This window comes from Coturnix japonica, chromosome 1, assembly GCF_054131305.1.
Source record: "Coturnix japonica strain WE chromosome 1, WE-NBRP24, whole genome shotgun sequence".
In the NCBI taxonomy this organism is placed as follows: domain Eukaryota; kingdom Metazoa; phylum Chordata; class Aves; order Galliformes; family Phasianidae; genus Coturnix; species Coturnix japonica.
This window is the reverse complement of record NC_140663.1, coordinates 20,176,338-20,202,655: the sequence shown is the minus strand read 5'-3', so window position 1 is coordinate 20,202,655 and position 26,318 is coordinate 20,176,338. Positions and strand designations below refer to the sequence as shown.

The 26,318-nt window shown below is 38.0% G+C and overlaps 1 protein-coding gene across 14 annotated transcripts in view; it reads left to right on the top strand.

The window, feature by feature from the left end:
* The window catches only part of PTPRZ1 (protein tyrosine phosphatase receptor type Z1), a 124,353-nt gene extending 98,351 nt beyond the window's left edge, over positions 1 to 26,002 (top strand). For 4 of the 14 annotated variants that reach the window (XM_085525616.1, XM_085525371.1, XM_085525065.1 and 1 more), the window contains 18 exons: positions 4,942 to 5,033; positions 8,254 to 8,339; positions 10,439 to 10,459; positions 10,624 to 10,720; positions 13,100 to 13,182; positions 13,721 to 13,855; positions 15,059 to 15,193; positions 17,197 to 17,360; positions 18,099 to 18,182; positions 19,769 to 19,904; positions 20,903 to 21,049; positions 21,628 to 21,721; positions 22,029 to 22,102; positions 22,616 to 22,744; positions 22,978 to 23,124; positions 23,409 to 23,551; positions 24,126 to 24,261; positions 24,971 to 26,002. In XM_085525616.1, coding sequence (XP_085381742.1) covers positions 4,942 to 5,033; positions 8,254 to 8,339; positions 10,439 to 10,459; positions 10,624 to 10,720; positions 13,100 to 13,182; positions 13,721 to 13,855; positions 15,059 to 15,193; positions 17,197 to 17,360; positions 18,099 to 18,182; positions 19,769 to 19,904; positions 20,903 to 21,049; positions 21,628 to 21,721; positions 22,029 to 22,102; positions 22,616 to 22,744; positions 22,978 to 23,124; positions 23,409 to 23,551; positions 24,126 to 24,261; positions 24,971 to 25,111 — 2,044 coding nt within the window. In that variant the 3' untranslated portion in view covers positions 25,112 to 26,002. Of the gene's footprint in view, positions 1 to 95; positions 1,464 to 4,941; positions 5,034 to 5,208; positions 7,418 to 8,253; positions 8,340 to 10,438; positions 10,460 to 10,623; positions 10,721 to 13,099; positions 13,183 to 13,720; positions 13,856 to 15,058; positions 15,194 to 17,196; positions 17,361 to 18,098; positions 18,183 to 19,768; positions 19,905 to 20,902; positions 21,050 to 21,627; positions 21,722 to 22,028; positions 22,103 to 22,615; positions 22,745 to 22,977; positions 23,125 to 23,408; positions 23,552 to 24,125; positions 24,262 to 24,970 lie in introns of those variants that run through there. The other 10 variants (XM_085525425.1, XM_085525183.1, XM_085525004.1 and 7 more) reach the window with 5 other exon arrangements.
* Positions 26,003 to 26,318: the final 316 nt, after the last annotated feature.

The following is a 26,318-nucleotide window of genomic DNA, read 5'->3' as shown; positions in this document are numbered from 1 at the left end:
CTAGCTGGGTATTTGATAGAAAAGTGCCACCTCCTGATTTGAATATGCAATAGCTGTAACCTTTTTTAAAAATATATTGTTTCAAAACCAAATAGGTACCAAAAGCCCCAAATTCCACCTTTTCAAGGTTAAAAAAAAAAAAAAAAAAAAGCAAAATTATTTTGTTCTTCACTCAAGTGACTTGAATCAGAAAAATAATTCTCTACCATCTGTTGTTTGGGTTTTGTTGGTTTTTTGGTACAGTATTGTTTGTGTTCTTTCACATGAAATTGTTAATCATCACTTGAGGAAATTCCCCAATCTCTTCACTATCTCATTAGGCATAATTTCAATCTTTCTGTGATAAAAAAACTAATTTCTCCCACAGGAATAAAAACTTTTAATGATAATACTGTCTGAAGAATATATAATTTCCAGTAGGAACGTGCACTGTTTTGAATTACTGTAGTCTTGTGCGAGTGTTTGTAATTTGATGCAAATATACTTTCCTTACTTTTTTTTTTTTTTTTTTTTCAGAATGATTAAGATTACAGTGGAATAAATAAGGAGATTCTTTTGCCTTTGTAATGGCTTTGCCTCCTTGACAGATTATTTTTACAGCTTTGGAGAGAATTTTCTATCCAAGCATAGAATCTATACATTCTTCTTGGTATCTGTTTGATTGAGTCCTTGTACACTATGCAGCAGGGATATTTGAACCTCCATTCTCTGTTCTCATTTCTGGATAGCTTCATCATTCCCATTTTCTTTAATTAACCTTATGTATGTAGGTGACTGAAATTGAAAGTTTCTCTGTGCTGAAATACTGGAAATTGTTTATGCATATGTGTAATCTTTTGGAACAGTTCGTTGAATTGGTCCATGCAAATGAACATAATGAAATGATTTGTTGGAAGAAATGTAAAACAATTTGTGCAAATCAGTTTTTGTAATGGATAACATAGGAAGAGCTTGGCAAACAGTAAAATGGTAATAGTTGTCAGTGTGAACTGCACCATTCAATATTGTTTTTTGAACAAACACATATGAATCTCAGTAAGATACTAGCTCTAGTAATGTGAACAGCAAATTCCTAATGCAGTTCTAGTTACATTTCTAGGTGCAGAGATGCTGCAGATCAGCTCCTAGAAGCTGCATGACAGCAATGCTTAAGAAATTGCCAACCTAGTAACAGGCAAATCCCTGAGCAATCATTTAAATTTTGACTTTCCTCTGCCACCCTGTATCTTTGAAATGCAGTTTTCAGAGAATGTTCATTTTCCTATCCATTATTTGAACCAGTTTCTTGAATACTGTGTTTATTTTATGGAAAAAAGAGCTGAGAATCCTCTGTAAGGTTGATTAAACTTGCACATGGTGAAGTAAATCAAAAACAGATTTTAACTTACAGTGTTCACATTCATCCAACCATGAAAGAGAATTGCTCAATTGCATAATGGCAAGCCATAAGTAAAAGAACTAACGAATATAATTTGAAAATTAAAGTTTTGACAGACAAGCATTTAAAAGACAAATTGGAATCATTTAAAAATGGAGTCACTGGATTCTCTAAGGTCTATTTAAATATCCTTTGGATCCATCAGATCCTCAAATGATCAAAACCATTCCAAAATAAGTCATAATAAGAATTTGAGAGTAACCAATGGCAGATGCCCTGTGAGCACAGGAGACCCTAAAGAGACCCGCTGCAGTCTGAGGTGTGGTATTCTCCCAAACAGCTCACACTGAAGTGTTCACTCAGATGTTGTATCCCTCACATTATATCAAAGAGCTGCTGCTTCATGGGTTCCTGTACAGATAGAAACACTCTAATTAAATCAGTGTTTTTTCACTATATGATATAAAAGTGTGTGTTCAAAGAAGCACGGTGTCTAAATTACAAATTACAGTTTTAGGTTGAAGATCTAAATGCTTTGACGAAAGGTGTAAATTAGATAATCAGGTTAACATTGAGTGATGGGACCTTTGTCTGGAAGTTTGAAATAGTCATCACTTTTTACATTAACAACAAGTGATAATTAACGAGACATGGTTATTAACATTAGGTTTAGCCATAAAGGCTTTCACTGCTGATTCCAAAGCAGATGGAGTGCCTATTTATGACTCTTATTACAGGTTAAGTCAACCGCTATGAATTTGTCTTCCAAATGTGCTAAGGGTTTAATTTATTTTCAGCCACAATTAACTTGCTAAAGATTAAAGATACAGTGGCTTAGTTAGGAATAGTGAGTGTATAGCGTATTATGAAGATATTTTAATCACTGCTTTTTATATGAAAACCATTACACTAATTAAATTCTTTTTAGTTCAATCTTTTCACAGGCAAAGAGATGATAAATATCTGCATTGTTATTCTGTAAGCTTTATGTATTATCACTGTTCACAAGCCACAGGCATTAGAAGGAGGACTTTTTTTTTGTTCTTGTCCTTTAAAGTTGAGGTGGTTGGCACATTTGGTTGGTTTTTAATAAATGCAGCACATCAACATTCTCAGTGCACAGTAGACAGGACTAGACTTTTCAAAGTGCTAGTGGAGCACTTTGATATTCACAAATCTCTTCATCATTTTACACACAGTTCTGAAACTGACTCTTGAGTGTTATGTTAGCATTGGGAGCCTTTCTCATCTCAGCAGCTACAACCTGCATAATGCAAATGTCAGAGCCTCCTTAAAACCAGGAAAGTGTTCTAAGCACATCTTGAATAACATAGAATCATAGAATCATAAAACAGTTTGGATTGGAGGGGACCATAAAGACCATTGAGCACCATCTTCACTGCCTAGATCAAGACTGCCAATTAGATCAGGCTGCACAGGGCATCATCAAGCCTGGCCTTGAGCACCTCCAGGGATGGGGCATCCACAGCTTCTCCAGGCAGCTGCGCCAGGGCCTCATCATCCTCTGAGTAAGAAATTTCTGCCTAATATCTGACCAAAATCTTCTCCTATATAGTTTTAAGCCATTCTCCCTTGTCCCAGTGTTTACCCATATAAAGTTGGTCTTCCTCCTGCTCATAAGCTCCCTTTAAGTACTGGAAGGCCACTGTGAGACCTCCCCAGAACTTTCTCTTCTTCAGGCTGAACAAGAATATCTCCCTCAGCCTTTCTTCGTAAGAGAGGTGCTCCAGCCCTCTGATCCTCCTCTGGATCCACTCTAACAGCTTCGTGTTCTTCTCATGCTGGAGCCCCCAGGCTTGGACACAGTACTCCAGAAGAGGTCTCATGAGGGCAGAGTAGAGTGGGACAATCACTTCCCTCTCCCTGCTGGCCTCCCCTCTTCTGATGCAGCTCAGGATACCATTGACCTTCTGGGCTGCAAGCACACACTGCTGGCTACGTGCAGCTTTTTGTCTACCAGAAACCTCAGGTCCTTTCTTGCAAGACTGCTCCCAAAGAGTTCTCCTCCCAGTCAGTACACATATCTGGGATTGCCATGACCCAAGTGCAACACCCTGTATTTGGCAAATATTGAACCTCATGCAGGCCCACTCTTCAAGCTTGTCCAGGTCCTTTCGATAGTATCCCTTCCTCCTGTAGTTTAACTGTTCCATTTTCTTGATTTACATTTCTAAGTAAAGCTAATAGCACAATGGATAGTATTCTCCTGGGCATATCATGGAAAAGCTAAAGCCCTTCTGAGACCATCACAAACGTGCCTTCAGAAGGTTCTAGTTGGACTCCAAATTTGCCCTGTGTATCGTGAGATCTATGTTGCATGCCACAACTTTGTTTTTGATGTAGCTCTCCTCTTCCTCTTGTGTTTTAAGAGAATTTGCATTGCTATAACACATAATTGCTATGTGTTTCTCAAAGTAGCCTCAAAACTTCTTTACGATTTTAACAATTATATGAGGGGTTTTATCAGTGTGGTGGTATTTGTTTACAGGAGCAATACAGAATTAGAAGTGAGTACAGAAAATGACAAAAGGTCATGCAATAGCTTGAGCCCATAGCTTTCAAGAAGCAGAATCTTGTAAATGCAAAATGAGATTAGTATTTCCTTGATGCGTATGTTTCTTTTTAAATTTAATAATTCCTGAATAATATTTCAAATAGATTAGGTGACCCAGAGTAAAGATTGTTATTAGCATTTCTAATCATATGGAGATTTTTTTAATTAAGGCGGCTTTGCAATACTTACAGCAGCCGTTGGTTATTTAGTCCCTTGAATTGCTCGGACTCTTAACAGATGCTCTTATTATTATCTTCACATCTGGATTACAGCACAGATACAAATAACAGTGGGGGTCATAGCTAAGGTTGATTCCATTTATATTCATCTTTGAGTGTTTTTCAACAAAGGTAGCATCTCTTGAAGCAATAAATTCCCCTGCTTTCCTCTGTCAGCTTCAGGAAGCCCTCCTTGGTTAAGGTGTCCCTCAGTGTTGTGACAATAACATTACGAAAAAATTGCTTAGCACCAGTCACAGTAGACCAATGCTTCCACTTTATTTGCTGCAGAGCATGTTGCCTCGGACTGCATTTCCCTGTCTGCAGTAGGCTCTGCTGATGAATTACCAGAGCTGATCTCATACTCTGCTCCATCTTCAGTCTAGCATAATCATATGAAAGGGAATTATGTGTGCAGATTTGGATAAGCAAGGAAGACAATGGCATTTATTTTTTTACACTTGAAATTGTTGCGCAGCATCTACAGTATCTCCTGAGAGTTCCTCTTTCAGCTTTCACCATGTCCGATGTCTGCTCTGTCTTCTGCCTCTGGTATAGGTAACGATGCATGAACTGTATGTTATCCTGAGTTAATTAAGTATCTTCAACTGTACACATAGTCTGTTGTAAATTGGGGCAGTATTTCTATCGCAGTAGTTGTGTTTGACACTCCATGATTTTCTTGTCTTAACTAAATGATGTCAGAATTCCAAAAGATTTCAGGTAATATTCTGTGTTTGCAATATTTATTTACATTTCTTCTCCTCTAGGAAATGTTTCCAGACTGCTCACTTTTATTTAGAAGATAACACATCACCTCGAGTGATTTCTGCTCCCCCAGCTCCAGTCTTCCCAGTCTCAGGTATTTTTTGTCCACTGTTCTGTAGATTGATGTTAACTTTTGAAAGATATTGCCTTGCATGTGTCCATATGAATTCTTCACACACTTTAAACCAGAAATTATTACCTACTTGTACTAATTAACACAGGTGCACTCAAGAGGCAGAAGTTAGTGTTGCTCGTATTTTCTCCTGTAGGTAGCACAGAAGAGAAATATCCTCACCTTACGGAGCTGTCTCAGGGAGATGCTGTGCCTTCTAGCCTGTGTCACCCACACTCGAGCTACACTTAGCATCTCTGGTTCATTGCCACAAACCAGACGATTACACCAGCAATGTACTCTACCACATTTCTTCCATTAATTGGGTTTGTCACCTGTGTATAGAACATGACCTTTACTTTTTACCAGCAGTACCAGCATATGCCTCATTTGTGTTTCATTGTCAATTACAACATCTTCTTTAACTCTAATGGATATATTTTAGTAGCATATCTTCTATGGTAAAATTCTCTGTGAATCTCTCATAAAACTGATGCCCAAATGAAGAGTATTATTAGCATCTTCTCTTTCCATATCCACTCTACTTTTTTTGGAGAAGCTCTTTCTTTTTTTTCTTACTTGAGATGAGACAGAGGAGCACGTGCAGCTCCTCTTGCTCTCTCAGATTGGTTAGGGTCAAATAGACTAATTTTGCAGATCCCAAACCACATTTCCACACATGAAAAGAAGATATTCTATTCCACAAATAATGCTTTTACAAACTGTGTAATTACACCGGGAATGGGTACTCTTGAAATAACTAGGGGAAGCAAAAAACGGCCCTTGTGTAGGTAACTAGTAAGGACATTTAATTGAATAAATCCCAGATATTAGGCTTATGTTGTCACTGAATCGTAAGCATCTTTAAAGGCCTCTTGTGTTGATTGTTATTGTGAGGAGATGGATAGCCTTTTTCTAAGTGGTTAATAGGTGGGGATGTAGCTAGATTTCAGAAAACATGTCATTACATATGAATGTCAAGTGGCAATCGTTACAGGAAATTTCAGCTCTTACTCTCTATCATTAACTATATTGCAGTACAACTGTATAATTTTCTTGCAATTTTCCCTGACCAGCTCACCTCAGGAAGATAGTGTATTCCATTGTGATAAAACAGAATTGCACTTACAGTTATTCAAGTGCTTAAAATATGTGTTTTGACACTGAGATTTTACTTTTGGAATGCTGATATTAACTTAAAGAGGAAAGTGTTTTTAAATGACTAACGGATACATAAAATGTTGTATGGAAGAAGGTCCAGCACTCAGAAAAACGTTTTTGTTTTCTTTTGCGTGCAACATATGTCAAGTGAGCAGTTTCTGTGTTTTCTATCATACAAGTGTTTCTATCATACAGTATAATTTCACAATTAAAACTCGGTGGTATATAATGATGGCAAAGAGTGTAGAGCAGAAAGAGCATTTTCTGACAGCTAAGATTAAGATTTTATTAGAACAGTGACTAAAAGCACACTTAACAGATCTTATTATAAACTAAGTTTTCCTTCTGTGGAGTTCATTAGCAAAGATAGGAGATTGCAGTTATTCAGAGAAAATGCCCTGGCACTTCACAGTTGCACATTTAGCATAAATAGTGAATTATAGGCTGACATTAGGAGACAATACCAGCCTTCAGTGAGCTTCAAGTAGCACTCGATATTTAGAAATATAATATATCTCTAGAATCAGAAGTTACCGAGCTGGGAGATTAGGAAATAAAATAGTAGTAACCTGAAATCTCTTTCTTCCTGTCTGTCCTCACTCTTAAGATCATCTACCTTACCTTCTGGTGTTGTGTTTGCAGATCATTAGAATAAACACTTTATGCCAGGTTTCATCTCTGAAGTGTGAAGATAGTGTTACACATTTGTTCGGCTTCTCTTAGGCTTGACTGGATAAATTCGCTTTTTGTATGCAGATCCATTCGTGTAAATGGAAGACCAGATGGATCTCCATACAAATCAACAAATTCTTGGTAACCGAAAGCTAAAATTATTAGGTGGCCTAAACGCTGAACATCTGTTGACATAAACATCAGGTCTTTGTTCAATGTTTTTGATGCTTGTTTTGTGTTGTTGTTTTTTTCTCATATGAAACAGTGCTGAACTTAAAAATTGTGAAATAAACATATTTTGTAACGTTCCAGTAAATAAAGAAATATTATTCAGAGCCAAAACTAGCTAAAATAATGACATAATTTAACAGGTAATTAGCAGAATAGAGGACTGTGTTTACCTAGCATATTTGCAGGAAAGAGAAGATTAAAAGTCCCAAATGTTTTTGACACGATCTCTAATTAATGCTCTACATTAGTGTTTTACTGTGTTTGTATAAAATACTCAAATAAAATATCTGATGGAAAATTTAGACTCATTAGTCACAAGTCACTTTTATTGGTTGAGAATGTAAATGTTTTATTTTCTTATGTATCCAGAAAATCTTAAAACCTTAACTTTAAATTTGCATTATCAGCCTGATGTGAGAATTTGCAGTTGACTCCCATGATCAGACATAAGTTTATAACAATTGCAAAATTATGGGAGTTAATAGGGGGGAAATTCCTGCTGAAAATACTCACTTCTGTAGTAAAAGATGAAAATTTGTTATTGTTTCTTCTGAATGCCAATGCATACATGCAACACATCAGTCAGAATTCTACTACTGGCATAATGCTGCATTAATTTAGTAGGGCTGGAACTACACAGGTAGTCCATGTACTGTGTCAGAGAACAAGTGCAAGACTAATCGATCTGAAGCATCCAGACATGTCTATCTGATCATTCTTTCTTTACCAGTATTACTCAGAGTCCTGCTCCTGCCCTTTCCCTTTGAGCACCTTGTAGCAGACTGCTAAACCTCCCAGTTCCCCTTGACTTTACAGTAGAGTCAACTGAATGTTTTTCAGACAAGATCAGCACCTTAATTTTGGAGTCTTAAAGACAGAACAGGACCTAGCTGGACATTTCCTATATCCTCTTCTCAGAATAACCGTTTAGAAATGTGTAAGTGTTTGAGAATGACTTTAGAAATGTTAAATATGTTGGAAAGTGTTTTTATTTTTATGGGTATCTGTATAACCAAAGTGCATACCAAAAATTTTATTTCAGGATATTGTATGGCTTGCCTACATTTGAGCATCTTTCTGTGTTCTTCTGGCTTTTTATTCTTCATAAATCTATTTTTTGTCTTTTCCCACTCCTAAGATGATGTTGGAGCAATTCCAATAAAGCATTTTCCAAAACATGTTGCAGATTTACATGCAAGTAATGGTTTTTCTGAAGAATTTGAGGTATGACGTCATCTTTCTTAGCATACAAATGATGTTAAGTTTGAATGCCTGGGGGGAAAAAAAAAAAAAAAAGAGAGAGAGAGAGAGAGAAAACTGGGTATTGCATTCTGACCTGGGGGACTAAATTCATAATCTCATGTAAATGAAGACTGTGAGCCCAGGGAGGACTGTTTATGCACAAAGGCTGGGGAGATTTATAAGAGGACTGGGATACAAACGTGTTTGGCTGTGGCTGTGAGAAAATGCTAAATAACTATGCAAATAATCTCTGCAAAGATAACACAGTCTATATGGTTTAACAGATACAGCTGTAGATTTAAAGCTTTGACATTACTAATGCCAATTGAATTTTGCAGAAGCTACACACATTTGCATGTTCCATTTACAGAGGAAAAAAATAGTAAAATAATAATGAGTACACAAGACTTCTGAGTAATGGGGGAGCTACTGTGGAGTCTTCATATGTGGTTGTAAAAGCTTTACAATTGATTTCATAAAACAAATCTTTTATATGGTGTATAACTTTGAAATGTTCTCATAATGTTGCTCTCACCATATGTAACTAATTCATATATTTCTTCATTGCTTTTCACATTCATATGCATTGCATGAAAATTAAAGATAGATAAGTACTAACTTAAGTCACTTATAAAACAAGCATTATAAGCAAAAACTCTGTAATTAAAGCTAAGCTGTTGAAAGTCTTCACAGGTGTTCATTCTCTAATAAGATCAAATAATTTTCTTTAATTGGTCACTATTAATTTAAAATCATTTTAAATTTCTACTGCAAAACCAGTATTGAAACTAAAGAAATTCCAACTTTTGCATCTCTCAGTATTGTTTAGTGTTCCTCACCTAAATATTTGTGTACCAAGAGACCAAAAATTAGATTACCCTAATCTTATTCATAAGCATCTCAAATTCATTAGATGTTCAGAGTATCAGTGTGACTGTAGGACTGAATTTGTATGTACATGTGAATAATGTCCAGTTCATATGTTACTTTAAGCAAATGTATGTGGACTGACAGGACTGGGCTTCAGGTATATTGGTTGTTAATAAGAACATTTACTTCCTAAATTACTGCAGTGATCTGAAGACCAAATGCACTGCACCTCATTGAGTCTTCACCATACAAAATATTTTTGTTCTTGCTCATCTTTTTGAGCTCCAATTTGGATTTACAGACTACCCCAGAATGTGTCAAGGCCTTTTTACTACTGGTAAAGAAAATAGGCAGATTTAAATCTAGCCATTGTCTTCATAGTCCGAATACATTTGGAGGTCAGGGCAAGGGGTTGGTTCAAATTTTTAGGTGTATTTCTATAAAATAACTCATGTTGAAACTTGTCCTTTTCAGACTGGTGATCACTTTACATATATATATTTAAGTATCAGAAGGTGAAGATGGTTAATATTGAAATAAGTCCTAAAAATGATGATAAATGTTATAGTACTTTTTGTCATAGCTACTTATTTCCTGCATGACAATATGGACCTTATAAATGCGTGAGTTTCTTGTCGGTTAAAGCAATCAATAAGATGAGAAACTAATAATAGTAATTTAGTGAGTTTTGTAGACAATGGGCCTGACTTCTCAAGCCTGTCTCTTGCAAGCAGTCTCATGGAAGCTTTGGATTATTGAGAAGCTGCTGTCAGGCAGAGGACTGTAATGCCATCCCATAAAGTGTCTGAGCAGCTGCACTGCTTGCAAGAGCTTCAGGAATGAGTGGAAAGGGAGCAAAAGAGCTCTAAAGAAAAACTACTGTGATTATAAGGACCAATAATAAATTGTATGGACAGTTAAATACAGACATAATCTGATTAAAGTCACTGATGTTTCTCATATATATAATCGTCTTTCACTGGAGTAAGGTCTAACGTTAAAGCTAAAGATAGGAAAACAGATGCCCATATTTTAACAATAAATTTGTCTCTTGTCTCTTTTAAGCTCTATTGATATTATAGACATAATGATAATGCATGACCATAATTGTTTTCCATATAGTAACTGTAACTTATATAAACACTTATCCATTTGTTCTGTGCTGTGGAATTTGATTTTTTTTACTTTTTTTGCATTCATTCCCTCATTAGACACTGAAAGAGTTTTATCAGGTAAGGAATTATTTCACTGCATTTTTTTCTAGCAATTAAGTAGCTGTAAAATATCATAGTTAATTGGGTAGAAGGCTGTGGTTTTTTCATGATGACTTGCTGTATTTTAAAGCATTTTATTTACCTTAGCACTTATTTAAGTATGATGCACTTTATTTTTCCAGGAAATTCAGAGCTGTACTGTTGATCTAGGTATTACATCAGACAGCTCTAATCATCCTGACAACAAGAATAAGAATCGATACATAAACATTGTTGCTTGTAAGTAAATGCATCACTTGATGTTTTATTTAAGAAAAATTCATAGTCAGTTGTAGACATATATATGTTACTAAAGGGGAAAGAAATACCTCTACTTTGAAAACTCTGGCTACTGTTCAGCAAAATGTCTGGAGAGGAATATCATGATATTTTACTTCCAGTTAGTCCTCTGACATCTTTCTGCTTTTATGAGTTCTTGTTAGCAGGACATGTTTATTTCTTCTTTGATGACTGAAGGGGACTTGGAAGATTCCAGAATAATATCATTATAAAGCCAAAGAAACTGTGTTTTAATTGCCAAAATTAATCTATCTTTGATTTATAATGATGATGACTTTTCCTCTCAGGAGCTTCAAAATCTCTGGATATATTTACTGACATATGAAAATATAAATTTACTGTTTTATGTTGTATTTTACCCAAGCACATTATAATAGATCAGCTTATTTAGCCAGGACACATTTTCGCATTGCTTTGCTTCAGTATCTCAGAGTTGTCTTCTCTGAAAATACATCTATTCCACTATGTGAAGCCATCACCCCTGGTTCTTGATCATTTTGGTGGCTGTTACATTCTTCCCATGAAGGGAGTCCCCCTGAATAAATGAAGGTGAAAGAACACTTGAGTTCTGTGCGTAAGAGAACGAAACATCAATAGGAGATTTCTGTAAAACATGTATCTTGTGTGTACTGGCCCTCCCACGATTACTTCTACGTAAGCTGCATGTTTTTATGGTAAACCCTGAGATAACAGAGAGACAAATATAAAGAGAAGAAATCTGGATCCAGTGCCAGGCCTGCACTGGGGTGTTCCACATGGCATGCAACAAAGAAAAGGGGTGCAGCAGCAGCAAGAAGTGGGAGCAACAGCAAAAAAAAGGGGGGCTGTTCCCCCCCAGCTCTTATTTATAGCATCAAAGGAAAACGAAGAGTCTCCTCTAGACCCTTTTAATAGTTGCAGTTGGCTCCATTTTCAGGATTGAGACACCTAACACCAGCCAAATCTTGTCTGGGACACCAGACACCAGCCAAACCAAAGGAACTGACAGCAGGTTCCCTCCCATCACTTAACCATCTCACAGGTGTTGTTCTGGTCTCTTCCAGGAGTGGCTGAGACTTCAGTAAAATTGAGGGAAGGGACATCAGGCTCTTCCCTATGATGTAATTGCCTCTCAGGGCATTGTCTGGGATCACATTAATAGTCATTTGGAAGTCATTCTTATATTGGCCTAATTCTGTGTAGTATTTCAACTTTGTTCTGATAACAAGGCCCTGAAATAATACATGTTCAGCATTCAGTGACACCAGAGTTTTATAGAAAAAAAAGAGACACAATCAACCCATTTTGCAAGAGTCAATGTGATCTCTGCACCAGCTGCAAGAAATCCAATTCCATCTGGCTGAAGGCACCCCTAGAAGAAGAAAAGTCTTTTTCTTTTTCCTCTGACACTCTGTGTGACACCTGACCATGCAAAAGATGCCAATCCAGGGACTTTGCTATCAAAGGACAGAGCAGCTTCTGCTGTAGTTCCTAGCTCAAAGAACAAAAATTGCCACATCTGACTGAATCAAGCCTTTATCCATCTAACCAATGGAAACTTCAGAAAGCTTTAGCTCACTGTGAAGTAGCCTCTTGCTGCCTGGATAACCAGAGCTGAGGCTCATGAGATGGCCAACTCTCCAGGTTCCCATTGCTCTCCAGGCTCCATGCTCTCCTTAATTTGCAACGAATGTGCTTAAGCAGGAGTGCCTGTTATTGTTTGGAGCCCTTAGGTCAGGCAGGCTGATGTGCGAGAGTGCTGAATAGGATTCCCTTCACTATCAGTGTGCAGTGAATATATTCTGACATTACTGGATTCCTGCTTTTTAATTTTAGTTTTACTTTGTATATCACCACTGCATTATACTGCAAAGTTAGCATAAGATCACTTTACACTATCATCATTTTAGTTCCTTTTCAGTAGGATTGTTTTTCACAAGAGCCACATGTTCAGCTTCCAAGGACTTCAAAACCACCATGTATTTCTTTCTCTGTGGAAAGTTGATCATGTTTCTTCCTTTCTTACAAAGTATGTTTCAGTTTACTTCTGGAATAAATTTCTGAATTTCCAAATGCACTAATCCTTAGATTCTTTAGCTTATTTTTCTGTAAGCAATAACTTTTAATCCAATTCCTAGCTAAGTGTGGGATGTTTATGTATGTGTTTATCACTTTAATACTCATATATATTATAAAAATATATTTTGGTATTTTTCAAAAAGATATCATACAGAAAGAATGTGATATTGGTGGAGGGTGGACAGTTTGGCTGGAGGTCTTTTCCAACTTTGATGACTCTGTCAAGAAAATATGCTTGTTTTCTCCCTTGTCTTACTACAGATGATCATACCAGGGTCAAACTAGCACAGCTTTCAGAAAAAGATGGAAAACTGACTGATTACATTAATGCCAACTATGTTGATGTAAGTGCCTTTTTCTGTCTGACAGCTCATTCAGCAATAGCCTGTTCTGTGAATAGTGGTGTACGAAGGTACATGTCTGAATGTTTATTCCTTTATATATTTTTGGTAAGTGGTTAATTCTTCTGTCTGAGATAATCTCACGAGAGGAAGATGCTAGTTGGCTGCAAGCCTTACTGAGGTACCATTTCTTCAGTTTTCATTACCCAGTAATTTATATGCGAATGATCTTGATTCATTTCTTAAACCACTGTCATAACAGATGTCTCATAATCACTATCATGTCAACATTCTGCCTGAACATGGGCACTTGAATATATATCCCATTTATTGTAACAACAAACATTGACATAACAGTTGCGTTCAGATGTCATCTGGTACCACAGACTTTCTGTGATTTTGATAGTTATAAATTCGAAAGTACTTTGAAGCTTTTGAGGTTCTTTAAAAATAGATAAATGAAATGTCATGTACTCCTCCCAACCTCTTTTTCCTTGGGGACTGTGATTTGACAAGTGTCATTTTTTATATTTCAATTTAGGGCTACAACAAGCCAAAAGCCTACATTGCAGCTCAAGGGCCACTAAAATCAACAGCAGAAGATTTCTGGAGAATGATATGGGAACATAACGTAGAAGTTATTGTGATGATAACTAATCTCCTTGAGAAAGGAAGGGTATGAGTACTTTTGTCTATTATTTCTCTCTCTGAATTTGATAGAGCTACCTCTAGCAGGCTCCTTTCTCTCTTTCAGAAATCTTTTTTAGACATTTCTGAGCAAAAAGAAATAGTTTGCAGTAGTTGCATGTGCTAGTGTTGGTTATGGAAGTATAGAGATGAGCATAAAGAAAACATTTAAACTCAAACAGATGAATTCTTGAAAGTAATGCTCTAACTACAAAAAACAAATGAACAAACAACAACAAAAACCCTATTGTCTTCTACAGAAAAAAATATATATATATTCAAGAGTGGCCACAGTGTGAGCTTTGGGCTGTGTTCCACTCTGTTCTTTCAACCCTGAAAATGAGAAGGCTGTAGTTCACGAGAATTTTTCATGACACTTATTGGCAACTCCCTGTTAACATCCCATGGGATCCACAGTACTTGATCAAACACATGTCTATCCAGGGAGGCAAAATAAGCTCAACACCCATCAGAGAATGTTACATGATGGGAGTATGCATGTGCAATGCTCATGTGAAATGAAGAGACATTGTGTCACTTTTAGCACATACTGGTAGCAGTGCCTAAAATGCATTCGAGTTCTGGTCCTGTGGCCAGCTAAGCAACCAACAAAGGGTACAGGCACAGTATATGAAGACTAAGGGCTGTGCTGAGTTACCACCATTTCATATACAGTATCACACTGTATGTGTGTATCTTCTAGTACTTCTAGAGAAGGAGGATTGGGCATCACAGCTCTGTATCATATATTCCTGTCACACACGTGCTCACTTTTATTGTCCCTGACCAGGTATAAATATAATCTACCAATGCTATGAATCAACCAAAAGCCACATATAACACTACTAACTTGAACGTATTCCTATTTCTATAGATTATCTGTTATTGTCTTTAGATTTTATAGTGCCTAAACTATAGCAAGTTCCACAATACAAGAGTATTTTAGTTCTGATAATATGATTTAAACTTCTCTGGTTTTTGAAGTATAAATAACATCTTTGCATTGTCAGATCTCTACAACACAAAAGAAATGCATCTTAGGCTCTTTTGAGCATTATGTCTATTGTATGCATGGTATATTGGGAGTTCCTGCATGTTTTTCTGGTTGACTATGCTCTTAAATTTCAGTATTTGAATCTTGATGGTTTGACCTTTTTCTTTCTGTCTTTCTCTGTTTTTCCTTTCTCCACAGAGAAAGTGTGACCAGTACTGGCCTGCTGAAGGTAGTGAAGAATATGGGAACTTCTTGGTTACTCAGAAGAGTGTCCATGTACTTGCTTATTACACTGTGAGGAATTTTACCCTTAGGAACACAAAGATCAAAAAGGTTTGTGACATCCTGAAAATGTAGGTTAGGCAAAAAGAAGTGGTAAAGTTTTCTTAGAGGGAAACTTTTCTTCAAGGGAGCTGTTGGAATTTTTCTTTTCTATAGGTAAAACTGAATGCTGGAGGTCTCAGGCAGCCAAAGTGCTTGTCCAGGTACTTCAGAGATTAGTTCAACTAGTTGAGGAGATAGTGGTACAAAGTTTAGTTGGATGCCAGTAGTGACTGAGGTCGATACTGAGTCCAGTCCTGTTTAACACCTTCATGAATGACCTGCACAGTAGGGTAGATTTGCAGATGACATGAAACTAAAGGGAATGGCTGACTCACCAGATGGCTATGCAGCCATTCAGAATGACTCTGACAGGTTGGAGAGGAGAGTTGACAAAAATCTCATGAAGTTCAATGAGGAGAAAGGCAGAGGCTTGCACCTGAGGAGTTGCCGTCTGGCAGGCAACATGGCAGAAAAGAACCTGGGAGTCCTAGTGGACACAAAATTGCACACAAGCCAGCAATGGCCCCTTGCTGCTGAAAAAAGCTAGTGATATTTTTGGCTGTATTCAGCAAAGTCTTTCTGACAGATCCACAGAGGTGATCCTTCCCATCTATTCTGCATTGATGAGGTCTCGTCTGTAGTGATGGTCCAAACTCAGTGTGAAGACACTGGGAAGAGGCTGTAAGGAGAGCCTGAGAGGACTGGGACTGTTCAGTCTGGAGAAGAGAAGGCTCAGGGGGATTTCATCAGTTTGTATAAATACCTGAAGGGAGGATGTAAGGATGGAGCCAGGCTCTTTTTGGTGGTACCCAGAGACAGGATAAGAGGCAGTAGGCAAAAACTGCAACATAGGCAGTTCCATCTAGACATCAGGAAGCACTTCTTTACTGTGCAGGTGACAGAGCACTGGCACAGGTTGCCCAGAGGCCACTGAGTCTCCTCCTTGGGGATCTTCAGAAGCCATCTGGATGTGGTCCTGGGCAACCTGCTCTGAATGTTCCTGTCTGAGCAGGACTTGGACCAGATGATCTCCAGAGGTCTCTTCCATCTGCAGCCATTCCATGGTTCTTTGAGGTACTGGTCTGTAGTTCTAATGTGGTGTATGACCATCAGAGATAAGGATGTGATCACACTGGAGAGCCAATGTGGACTTTGCCTGGTGAGCAAGAGGGAAAATTTTCAGAATGAAATCAGGTAGTAGAAAATGTGGGTCGAATTAAATCATCAGCCTCAGCTATCAATGTTCCTTTTTAAGGAAGTAAGTTTTACTTGTCTACAAAACAGGTAAATCCAGACCTTGCCTTATTGAAATTAGAAACAGCATGCTCAGCTGTGCCATCCTGGAAATACAGTTTGGGCAAAATGGAATGCCTACAAAAGGAATTGACTAATTTGAGGGAAATTCTTAGAACTTATTTCATTTCAACCACCTAAATCTTAAATATCTAGTCTCTCAAGCCTCTCTGTACAATTAATGAAAAACATACAGCATCTATTGTCAAGTAATTTTCCCAGCCATTTTTGGAATCTCTCTTTGAGTAAGATGACTTGGTTAGGGTAAGGTAATGCCATCTTTGGGCTGCCAGTGAAGCAGTGGGCTTAGAAAAGCATCCCAGATGAGCTTATTTCCCCTGTACATTGTTAAAGCTGGGTGAAATGAATCATATCCTTTCTACCCATCTGGCAGAGAATGAGTGGCAGATAATTTTGTGAATCATAAAAACGGTTGTAATTTGTTATCTTTCCAGTGTTCTCAGCCTTTCACTATGTCTTTCTAAGGGACAGTGGGTGACAGTTCATTTTTCCATTCAGTGGACTAGTTGATGGATCAGAAAAGCTGGCCCTTGCTATTCTCTTTGAGAAATGGAATATTCAGAGCTAGGTAATATGTTGGTGTGCTTGTTAACTAAATAGAGATAGTTTTCAAGATATATCAGGTACATAAGTAGAATTACAAAGAGTTGCCTTTGCAATGTGGGCTGCTTCTGTATGGAATTATCTTTCTGTTGCAGGGTTCCCAGAAAGGAAGGTCTAGTGGACGTGTAGTAACTCAGTACCATTATACCCAGTGGCCTGACATGGGTGTTCCAGAATACACGCTGCCTGTGCTCACCTTCGTGCGGAAGGCATCGCATGCCAAGCGCCATGCTGTCGGGCCGATTGTGGTTCATTGCAGGTGTGGTTTTACCGCCGTAAGGTTCACTCCACTTTCGTTTTGCAGAAAAAAAAATGGATTTTTAGTGGTGGGTTAAGCAAAATTTCACTTTCACACTTAACAACTTCTGATGGAAGAAGATTAATTTCTTAGCTGGTACTTCTGTCTTTGGTAAGGCCAACTAATCAACTCTCTGTATGATTTCTATAAGCCTTCATAATGGCCGTAAACAAGATCATGCTGCTCTGCACTATGTTCTCTTTTTTTTCTTTTTTCTTTTTTTCTTTTTGCAAAAATACTTTCCTTTTTTACTTTTTAGCACATTTCTTTACCACTGTTTTGATTGCTATGAGCTTATCAGATATGTGTAAAGCAGTAATTATTTCCTTTCTGCCAATATATATCCTTAGGATGTTTTTGGCTCATGCATTCTTTGGTGCAGGGATACTCTGCAACCCTAAGAGGAGCTCTGTACACAAAAGAAGACTCACACTCTTCCTGGCTGAACTACAACTCTGCTGTTGTTAACACTGCTCTGCTCTCTAGCAGTCATTTGCAATGGAGGAGCACTCTGGGGAGTGGTGTGAGGTCTGCATGTGCTGTGGCGTGCAGGCAGGTGTTCTGTCAGCACTCACTAATCTGGGCAGCCCAGGGAACGCTGCTTTAAAAGGGCTTGTAGGGCCTGGAATGACTTCACAATGCCCGTGGAGGACCGGGTTATTGTAAAATATATAAGCAGGTTCTGGTTTTCCACTGTAGTACCTCACCTTTGATGGAACATTTGGAAAGAGAACCTCCTCATGAATTCTGTCCTTCTGGAGCTGACTCTAAGGAAGCCAACAGGTAAAGTCGCCTCACAAATGCTGCAAATGAAGATATTTTATTTCTAGGATGATCTAATGTGACTGAAATCTCTTTCTAGCTTAGAAAATGAAAATTCTACATTTTGGTTGTCCTGTTGCTATCTGCGTCCTGTCTGTTCTCAAGGAGTTCAAAACAAGGATTTCCCCAAAATACCAAGGCTGAGACCTGTGCCAGTGGGCTGAGAGATCAGCAGTACACTATAAATCAATTGTATTCTGCTTTTTAAGAGTGGTCAAGGGTCAGTTGTGTGGCTTCAGTCAGACATCTCCATTGGGTCGCACATATAACTCACCTCAGTCTGTAGGCAATTCTGTACAGCTTTGAGTTCACCTGTTACCAGCAACTATGGCATTCCAAAGGAGAATCATGTTAGAAATTTAACTTCTACTTATCTTTACAGGCTGTGTGGAGCACACATGTGAGGAATTACACAAAAACTTTAGGGTTTTTTTGTGTTTTGGTACTTTTCATGTTTTCTCTTTCATAACAAGTAGCGATGGTGTCTGGTAATATTTATACTTTTTGGTGTGTTCAGTTTGTTGATAACCTGGGCCTTTCAGTTTTATACCATGCTTCTTTAGGCAGTTTTTTACAGCAAACAGAGGTCATGCCACCCATGCTTTGTGCTGTCTCTGAGGAAGAAATAGGGTGACTGAATTAGCACAGATGGACTGTTCTTGGGTCTGCCTGCAAGCTGCCATGCAGGCCCAGCATGGTGCTGCTGCCCTGTATCAGTACGCGTACCAACTCCACATATCAGGGAGGGCAATTGCAATTGCCTAATTCCTTTGTGTGGCAAGAAAACAAAATAAAAAGACCCTTTGACATAGTACTCCTGACCCAGATATTTCATGAAAAAAAAGCAAAAACGAAGACAAAACCCCACACCACAACATTACAGTCATTGTTATGTTAAATGAGTCAGAGTTCCTAACAGCTGATGAACCTTTTCTTCTGCATCTCCCCTCTGTCAGAAGGGACTCAACCACTGCTTTCCCTGTTGGCCATATCTGAAGAGTACTTTGTCATTTACAGATGTACCTTCAGCGGCTCTGCCACTACCAGGGCTTTCACTCAGTATAGTGTCTGGACTCATGACTTCCTGGTCTCCTAAGGCAGCATCTGTAATGGGTGGCATAATGCAGTTTTCTTTTTTAAGTGGAATACATTTCAACACAGAAGAACTGGAGTACACTGACTGTGCCCATATGCTGACATATGCCATACTTTGTAGGTATAATTGACAAAATATCCTAAGGAGTATCAAAAGAATGAAAACTGCAGATCTGCAGGAAACCGAATTGTTCTTTTCCAATGGATGCTTTAAAAGTCATTCAAGAAAATGATCCTTAGATCTATCCCCACACAAAGAAGAAGATAAGTTGGAAAGATTTTTCTTCGTTATTAGCATTGGTGTTTCAGCAAAGTAATATAATCACGCAACAATAAAATCTGTAGAGCAAAAGCTTCCCTACAGACCGATTCATTGAAAAAGCTATTTATGAGAAACAATTCTTTCCATGACTGTTGCACTGCAGGCTCAAGAATCTTTTTTTGTTTTATAGCGCTGGTGTTGGAAGGACAGGAACTTACATAGTGTTAGACAGCATGCTGCAGCAAATTCAGCATGAGGGGACAGTCAACATATTTGGATTCTTAAAACACATACGTACCCAAAGGAACTATTTGGTGCAGACTGAGGTAAGACAAATATCTGTTTAATGAGAAAGTTAGCAATTTTCAAGTTTCTGTGAATAAAGTCCTCATTTTGGCACTGCCAGCCAGACAGTCAGTCAGTCACCAGACTGGACTTTCCCCTTCACTTCCCTTATTTTTGTAGTACAATGCTGTAGGCTCTCTTAGTGCAATGCACTTAGAAACGACCTGTCTGTAGGCTCTTGTCAGTTTATTAGGGAGAACTCAGAAGAGAGAAGACCTGCATAAATCATGCTTCCCTCTGCAGCACTTTTTTGGCAGAGTATGCATTTTAGTTTTGGAGTTTTAAAGGAAAAACCATTTTCAGGTGCTCAGATCTTCACTGAATGTGATCAAGCAGTTGAACAATAATAAGTTGGAAGAAAGTTGTTTAAAGTGAAGATTATCTATAGCTGATTTAAAGTGAATATTATATATAGAATAGTGAAAGATGAGAAGAAAACAGTAAGGGCAACAGCAGGGCTTTTCAAAGTCTATTTCAGGTTTCAGGAACAGGTGTTTAGATTCCCCGGTGCCTTTCAGTAGAAGAAAAAAGGTAATCAACAACAGCATGGGCACTTGTTCCAAGGGATGAGAGAGAGAAAATAGAGGATAGCAGGAACTGGGAGTGATTGCTTTATTGTAACAATGAGAGGGAGAGCCACATAACAAGATGACTTGAAAATCTGACATCAGGCTACGCTTGCATTTTTGACTTTATTGAGTTAAATATGAATTTATATGTGAGTGTAACGTTTCGCAGATGGTGGAGATTTGGCATTGTACCGTATATACCTTGTGTGCATAGTTCAATATCACTTATAAATGTGTGCTGTCCCCTGAGAGAAATAGCTTTCACTGTGAAGGACCCCTTTTGAGAAGACTGCCTTGCAGCAGCAAGCTGTGAAGAAATGCCAACCATGTCAGACACGTCAACTCAGCAAGAGATGTCCAGGGGAATATGAGCATAATTTGAGCTTTTAAGTTTGTTTTCATTTTCGTAGGAGCAATACATCTTCATTCACGATGCGCTGGTTGAAGCAATTCTCAGTAAAGAAACAGAAGTCCTTGAGACTCATATTCATGCCTACGTTAATGCCCTCTTGATACCTGGACCAACAGGAAAGACCCGGCTGGAGAAGCAATTCAAGGTGAGCTCTCTGAGGCAGTCACGTAAAAAGCTTTGTAATTATGACCATCAGTGTATTCCCACAGCTATAAATGAATATTTTGGTGTTTTGTCTGTTTGAATGCTATTAGTTGAAACAAGTAAGGCAATGAGACCCTCGTATCAGTCCTATACACTTCACAGGTTTCAAGACAAATCAGGAAGCTCATCACCAGTATATCTCAAGCTGCCTTACGTCAGGAGCAGCATTGGCTGTGTAACAGTGCCAGTTTTACCACATGGATGTTTACTGATTGACAGAGTTATTTAATGTTATATGCAGGCATAACAGAAATGACAATGGAGGGCAACAAGAAGTGGGGGTCTGGATGTGGGGACAATTTGAAGAGGCATTTCCATAAGCATGTTAACACCTTTGTTCAAGACACCTTTTGCCCACTGAAAGAAAAAGTGAAGAGAAAAGGTTCTGGTGACTTGCTAAGTAGTTTAGCCAGATGAGTAGATTCTAAAGTTAATATGTACATCCCCCTACTTAATGCAGCTGATGGAATAATGGCTTTTGCAGAGTGAACTGATTTTTTTTTAACTTCATTGTTTCAGTTACTGAGCCAGTCTAACACACAGCAGTGTGATTACTCAACCGCACTCAAACAGTGTAACAGGGAAAAGAATCGAACTTCATCCATCATTCCTGGTAAGCTTGTTCAGATTGCTTTTTCTGGGTAGATTAGTGTGTGTCAAACCTTTAACTTTTCCTTAGAAAGATCTCAAGATAACTGCATTGATACGGAAGAATGTTTTGTAAAGTACTTCCAGTGAGGAAATGGTTTGTCCAAGAACTACACATATGATAATCAAATAGATGTTTGGATAACACTTTATCCTGATTGATGGAGTTTTAGAGTTGTTATCATTCTATGAGACATTTGGGATAATCCCTGTAATAGATGAGGCAATACAACATGTATGTTAATTCATGACTTGTTGGTTTTTATTTACAGTGGAAAGATCTAGAGTGGGTATCTCATCACTGTCTGGTGATGGCACAGACTACATAAATGCTTCCTATATTATGGTAAGTCAGTTAACTGTGCTGCTGAAAATAGCATTCCATTCTATGGCCACCGAGTACCCATGATATAGGGACACAGTACTGAGTTGGAAAGCTCCTTTTTTCCATTATTCACTCCTTTCCTGGAAGAGTTACTTCCCTGAGAGTGTACTTTTATTTGTATTCTTTTATTTGTTTCATGTTGCCAGCAACATTACAAGCCTGACTAATTAGAACAATTAGCATATGTGACTGAGCTGGTGTATTTTCATTATGAGTTGCCTGTTCCAGTATCTACAGACTTCTCTTGTATTTTCTTATTCAGATCCTTCAGTTCTATCAATCATTTCAGTGTAATTGATTTTAATCTTTCCACATGGAAAATACTGTGATGAAGGTTTTTTTCCTCTGATATCTGTAGGAAACCAAAGGAAGTACATCTCCGGAATTTATTGTCTAGACTTCTGCTTTTTTTAAACGTTCTTTAAATGTTACGAGTTGGGTAACAATTCTGACTCGTATGGTTTTGTATTGCAGGGTTATTATCAAAGTAATGAATTCATTATTACCCAGCATCCCTTACTACACACTATCAAGGATTTCTGGAGGATGATATGGGACCACAATGCCCAACTAATAGTCATGCTCCCTGATAGCCAGAATATGGTAAGATTGATGGCTGATGGCTGCAGTTTTACATATGAATTTTAGCAATTTTAACATCTTTAAATATGCAGGTTATGAGACAATATCTTGGATTTCGTAAAAAACAATTTTAAAATTAGTAATATTATACTGAGTGTAAAATCCAAATCTGGATTTCTGTATGTCAGTAAATCACAGTTGAGATGAGGAAGTATTCAATCATTTAATCGTTTCCTTGTATTCTTTTCCTCGAGGCTGAAGATGAATTTGTGTACTGGCCCAACAAAGACGAGCCGATAAACTGTGAGACTTTCAAAGTTACTATGATTGCTGAAGAGCACAAGTGTCTGTCTAATGAGGAAAAGCTCATAATCCAAGACTTTATTTTAGAAGCTACACAGGTAATACTGCCATGAAATCGTAACTCTCGGAATTTGGTTTGTTAAAGGTAATACCAAAAGGTTTTGTGACATTTTCTTTGGTAAATGAATGCTAAAATTCCATAGCTTTGAAAAACCGATGGAGGAAGCAAACCCTGTAGGTAATTTGGTGACACTGAATAGGGCAGTCTGACCTCCATAGTGGTGGGATTCAGTAGGTGGAGGCTGGAGCCAGGCTTGAATAAAGGCAAAAATAGGAAATAATCTTTTACCAAACTAATTTATGCTTTTTTTCACTCTTGTAGGATGACTATGTACTCGAAGTGAGGCATTTTCAGTGTCCAAAATGGCCAAATCCTGATAGTCCTATTAGCAAAACCTTTGAACTGATCAGCATCATCAAAGAGGAGACATCCAGCCGTGACGGACCCATGATTGTACATGATGAGTAAGCACTGCAGCTTTCAGTTGGTCTTATTTTTGTATAGAGCCATTCTTTCTTCACATTTGGAGTGAAAGCCACTGAAACAAGGCACAAAGCTTACCCTTAGCAACTGTGCTCTTGTTTCTGTTTCAGCTGTTACTACAAGAGGAATGTTTTGCTTTTTGTCACGCTCTGAATGTTCTCATTTCTGTTCTATCATTCTGATAGTGCAGGTAATTGCTGAGTTGGGCACCTGAGGAGAAAATCAGTCAGGGTTTCATTCTGTGTTATTGGGAGAAGTAAGACTATTGAGATGAGGCAACTTGCTCTCCTCCAGACGCTTAACAATGGCCGTAAATACTGAAATGTTGTAACCAGGCCCAGAGGCCTTCAGGATTTGCTTAGAAGAGGACTGTGGGAAGATGCCACTGAGTCTGTGTGCTGAAGACTTTCCAGCAGTCGTAGCCCAAAGCTGTGAAGTTGTGTGCAGTCCCACTTCAGAAAAAAATGTCAGCATCACAGAAATTCATCACCTAACTCTGCTGTTTCCTTTAGCTGTGGAAGCCTGATTTTGTGTTTTGTTTGTTACTTTACAAAGGCACGGAGGGGTGACAGCAGGCACTTTCTGTGCTCTGACGACACTCATGCATCAGCTGGAAAATGAGAACTCGGTGGATGTTTACCAGGTAGCAAAGATGATAAACCTGATGAGGCCCGGAGTCTTTACAGACATTGTAAGTAATAAGCAAAATATGTGCAGTGTTTTTCTAGGATGCATAGTATTGTTACCATGCTTTGATTTTAGGGCAACATCACTGCACTATTGGTGTGTTCATTTTTAGCATAGGTAGATCAAAAATGTCTTCCAGAGTTATGTAGTGGACCTGATGCTTATTCTGAAATAGGGTATTCCCTGTTAAATATTATGTGGTTATCAAGTGGACTTATTTAAAATCTGCAGAGCTGCCACCATCGTATTTAAATCTGCACTGTATCATGTAAATAATGGGCTCAATACAACAAGAAATACGGTCCTACTCCAGGCAAAACCAGAGGTAGTTAGCCTAGTTTCACAATCAAGGAATAAAAGAAATCCAGCAGCTCAGTAGTAGCCCTAATCCTGCCTCCATTCAATCTGTGGGAGCTTTGCAACAGTCTTTACAATGATCATACTTAACACAGAATATTAGTCTAAAAATATATTGTTTTTTTTTTCTCCCACCTGCACTGTGCTCCTTAATGTTGTGGCCCACATTGTATGCAGGACGAGCCATTAGTCTGAAAATGAAGTAAAGCAGCTAAGCAGTGCAACAAAGCATGGAGCACACTGCATTAATGAGCTGACACATGCGCTGTTAATTACTTTTGAATAACAGCATTACAGGGTGTTATAGTCTATTATTTACAGAAACACACTGAATGTACCCTCTTTTTCTTCCCCAGGAACAGTACCAGTTTCTGTACAAAGCAATTCTCAGCCTTGTCAGCACAAGGCAAGAGGAAAACCCTTCAGCATCTATGGACAGTAATGGCTCAGCTTTACCAGATGGAAACGCAGCTGAAAGTTTAGAATCTTTAGTTTAAGCAACAAAGCAAATTGAACCCACAAACACTTGCACCACATCGGTCACATCTGGAGTTTACCATTTTTCTTTTCAGTTTTATACTCAGTGGGGGGAAATCTGTCTTGTTACACTATATGTAATCAGTCCCCGACCTTTGTTCCAGCAAAGTCATTTCTGTGACACATGGCTTTACTGAGGAACTTTTATCATTAACAATGTGTGCCTTTTCTTGAACGATTTCTTGTAATACATTGTTCTGTCTGAACTAACTTGATTGACTTTTACAGTGTTTCTAAGAATTGAATTGTGGTACGTCTTTTTCAGTATTAGTTTTTGATTTATCTGGCTTTACTTTTAACTTAAAATTATCATATTTATAGGCGTTAGGGATTCTCAATTACAAACAAACGTCATGGTTTTAGTATTTGATTTATTTGCTGTATTTATAACAATCTACATTTGCTAGAAATATAACTTTTAATATAGTAGAATGTAAATAAGATACTGTTCTCCATTACATTCTGCATTTTAAGATTTCAATTAGACATATAGCATAGTAATCTGATACTTACTGTAAATACTGCTACTTCTGTAGTGATTCCATGGACCAAATTTATATTTATAATTGTAGATTTTTATATTTTACTACAGAGTCAGTTTTCTAGTTCTGTGTAATTGCCTTGTTAAAATGATGTAGTCCAGTATGTTTTTATTTTAACAAAGTCTTCTGATACACAATTGTGCATATTAAGCAATTAACCTTCATATAGCTGCATGTGATTTTAACCTTTTGTGAGGAATAGAAATCATTTGTTTTGAAATGAGAAGTTTTTATGAGAATAACACCAGTACTTGGCATTGTTCAATTGTTTTTACCTATGGCATTGCAAAAATAAATATAAATATTCCAGTCTGTGCCTTGCAGTCTACCACACAACACAGAAAACGGTCTGCACTGTGGTATGGGACAGCTGTGCCTTACAGTGTATCCCTTAGCCAAGGTAAACCCCTTTGAGAAATAGGATTTAATTTTCTTTTCCCTCTTTTTTGGCATTATTTTGCAGGTATAAGAGCTACAAAGGTACAGAACCCACTCACTGTCCTGAAAAACACACATTGCTAAAGCACTGTGGGATTCCACGCTCACTTCCCTTCACAGCATTCAGGCAGGAAGTTGGTAGCAGAGAGGTGCATCACTCTGCACTTTGAGCAAGGCAATACCTTCA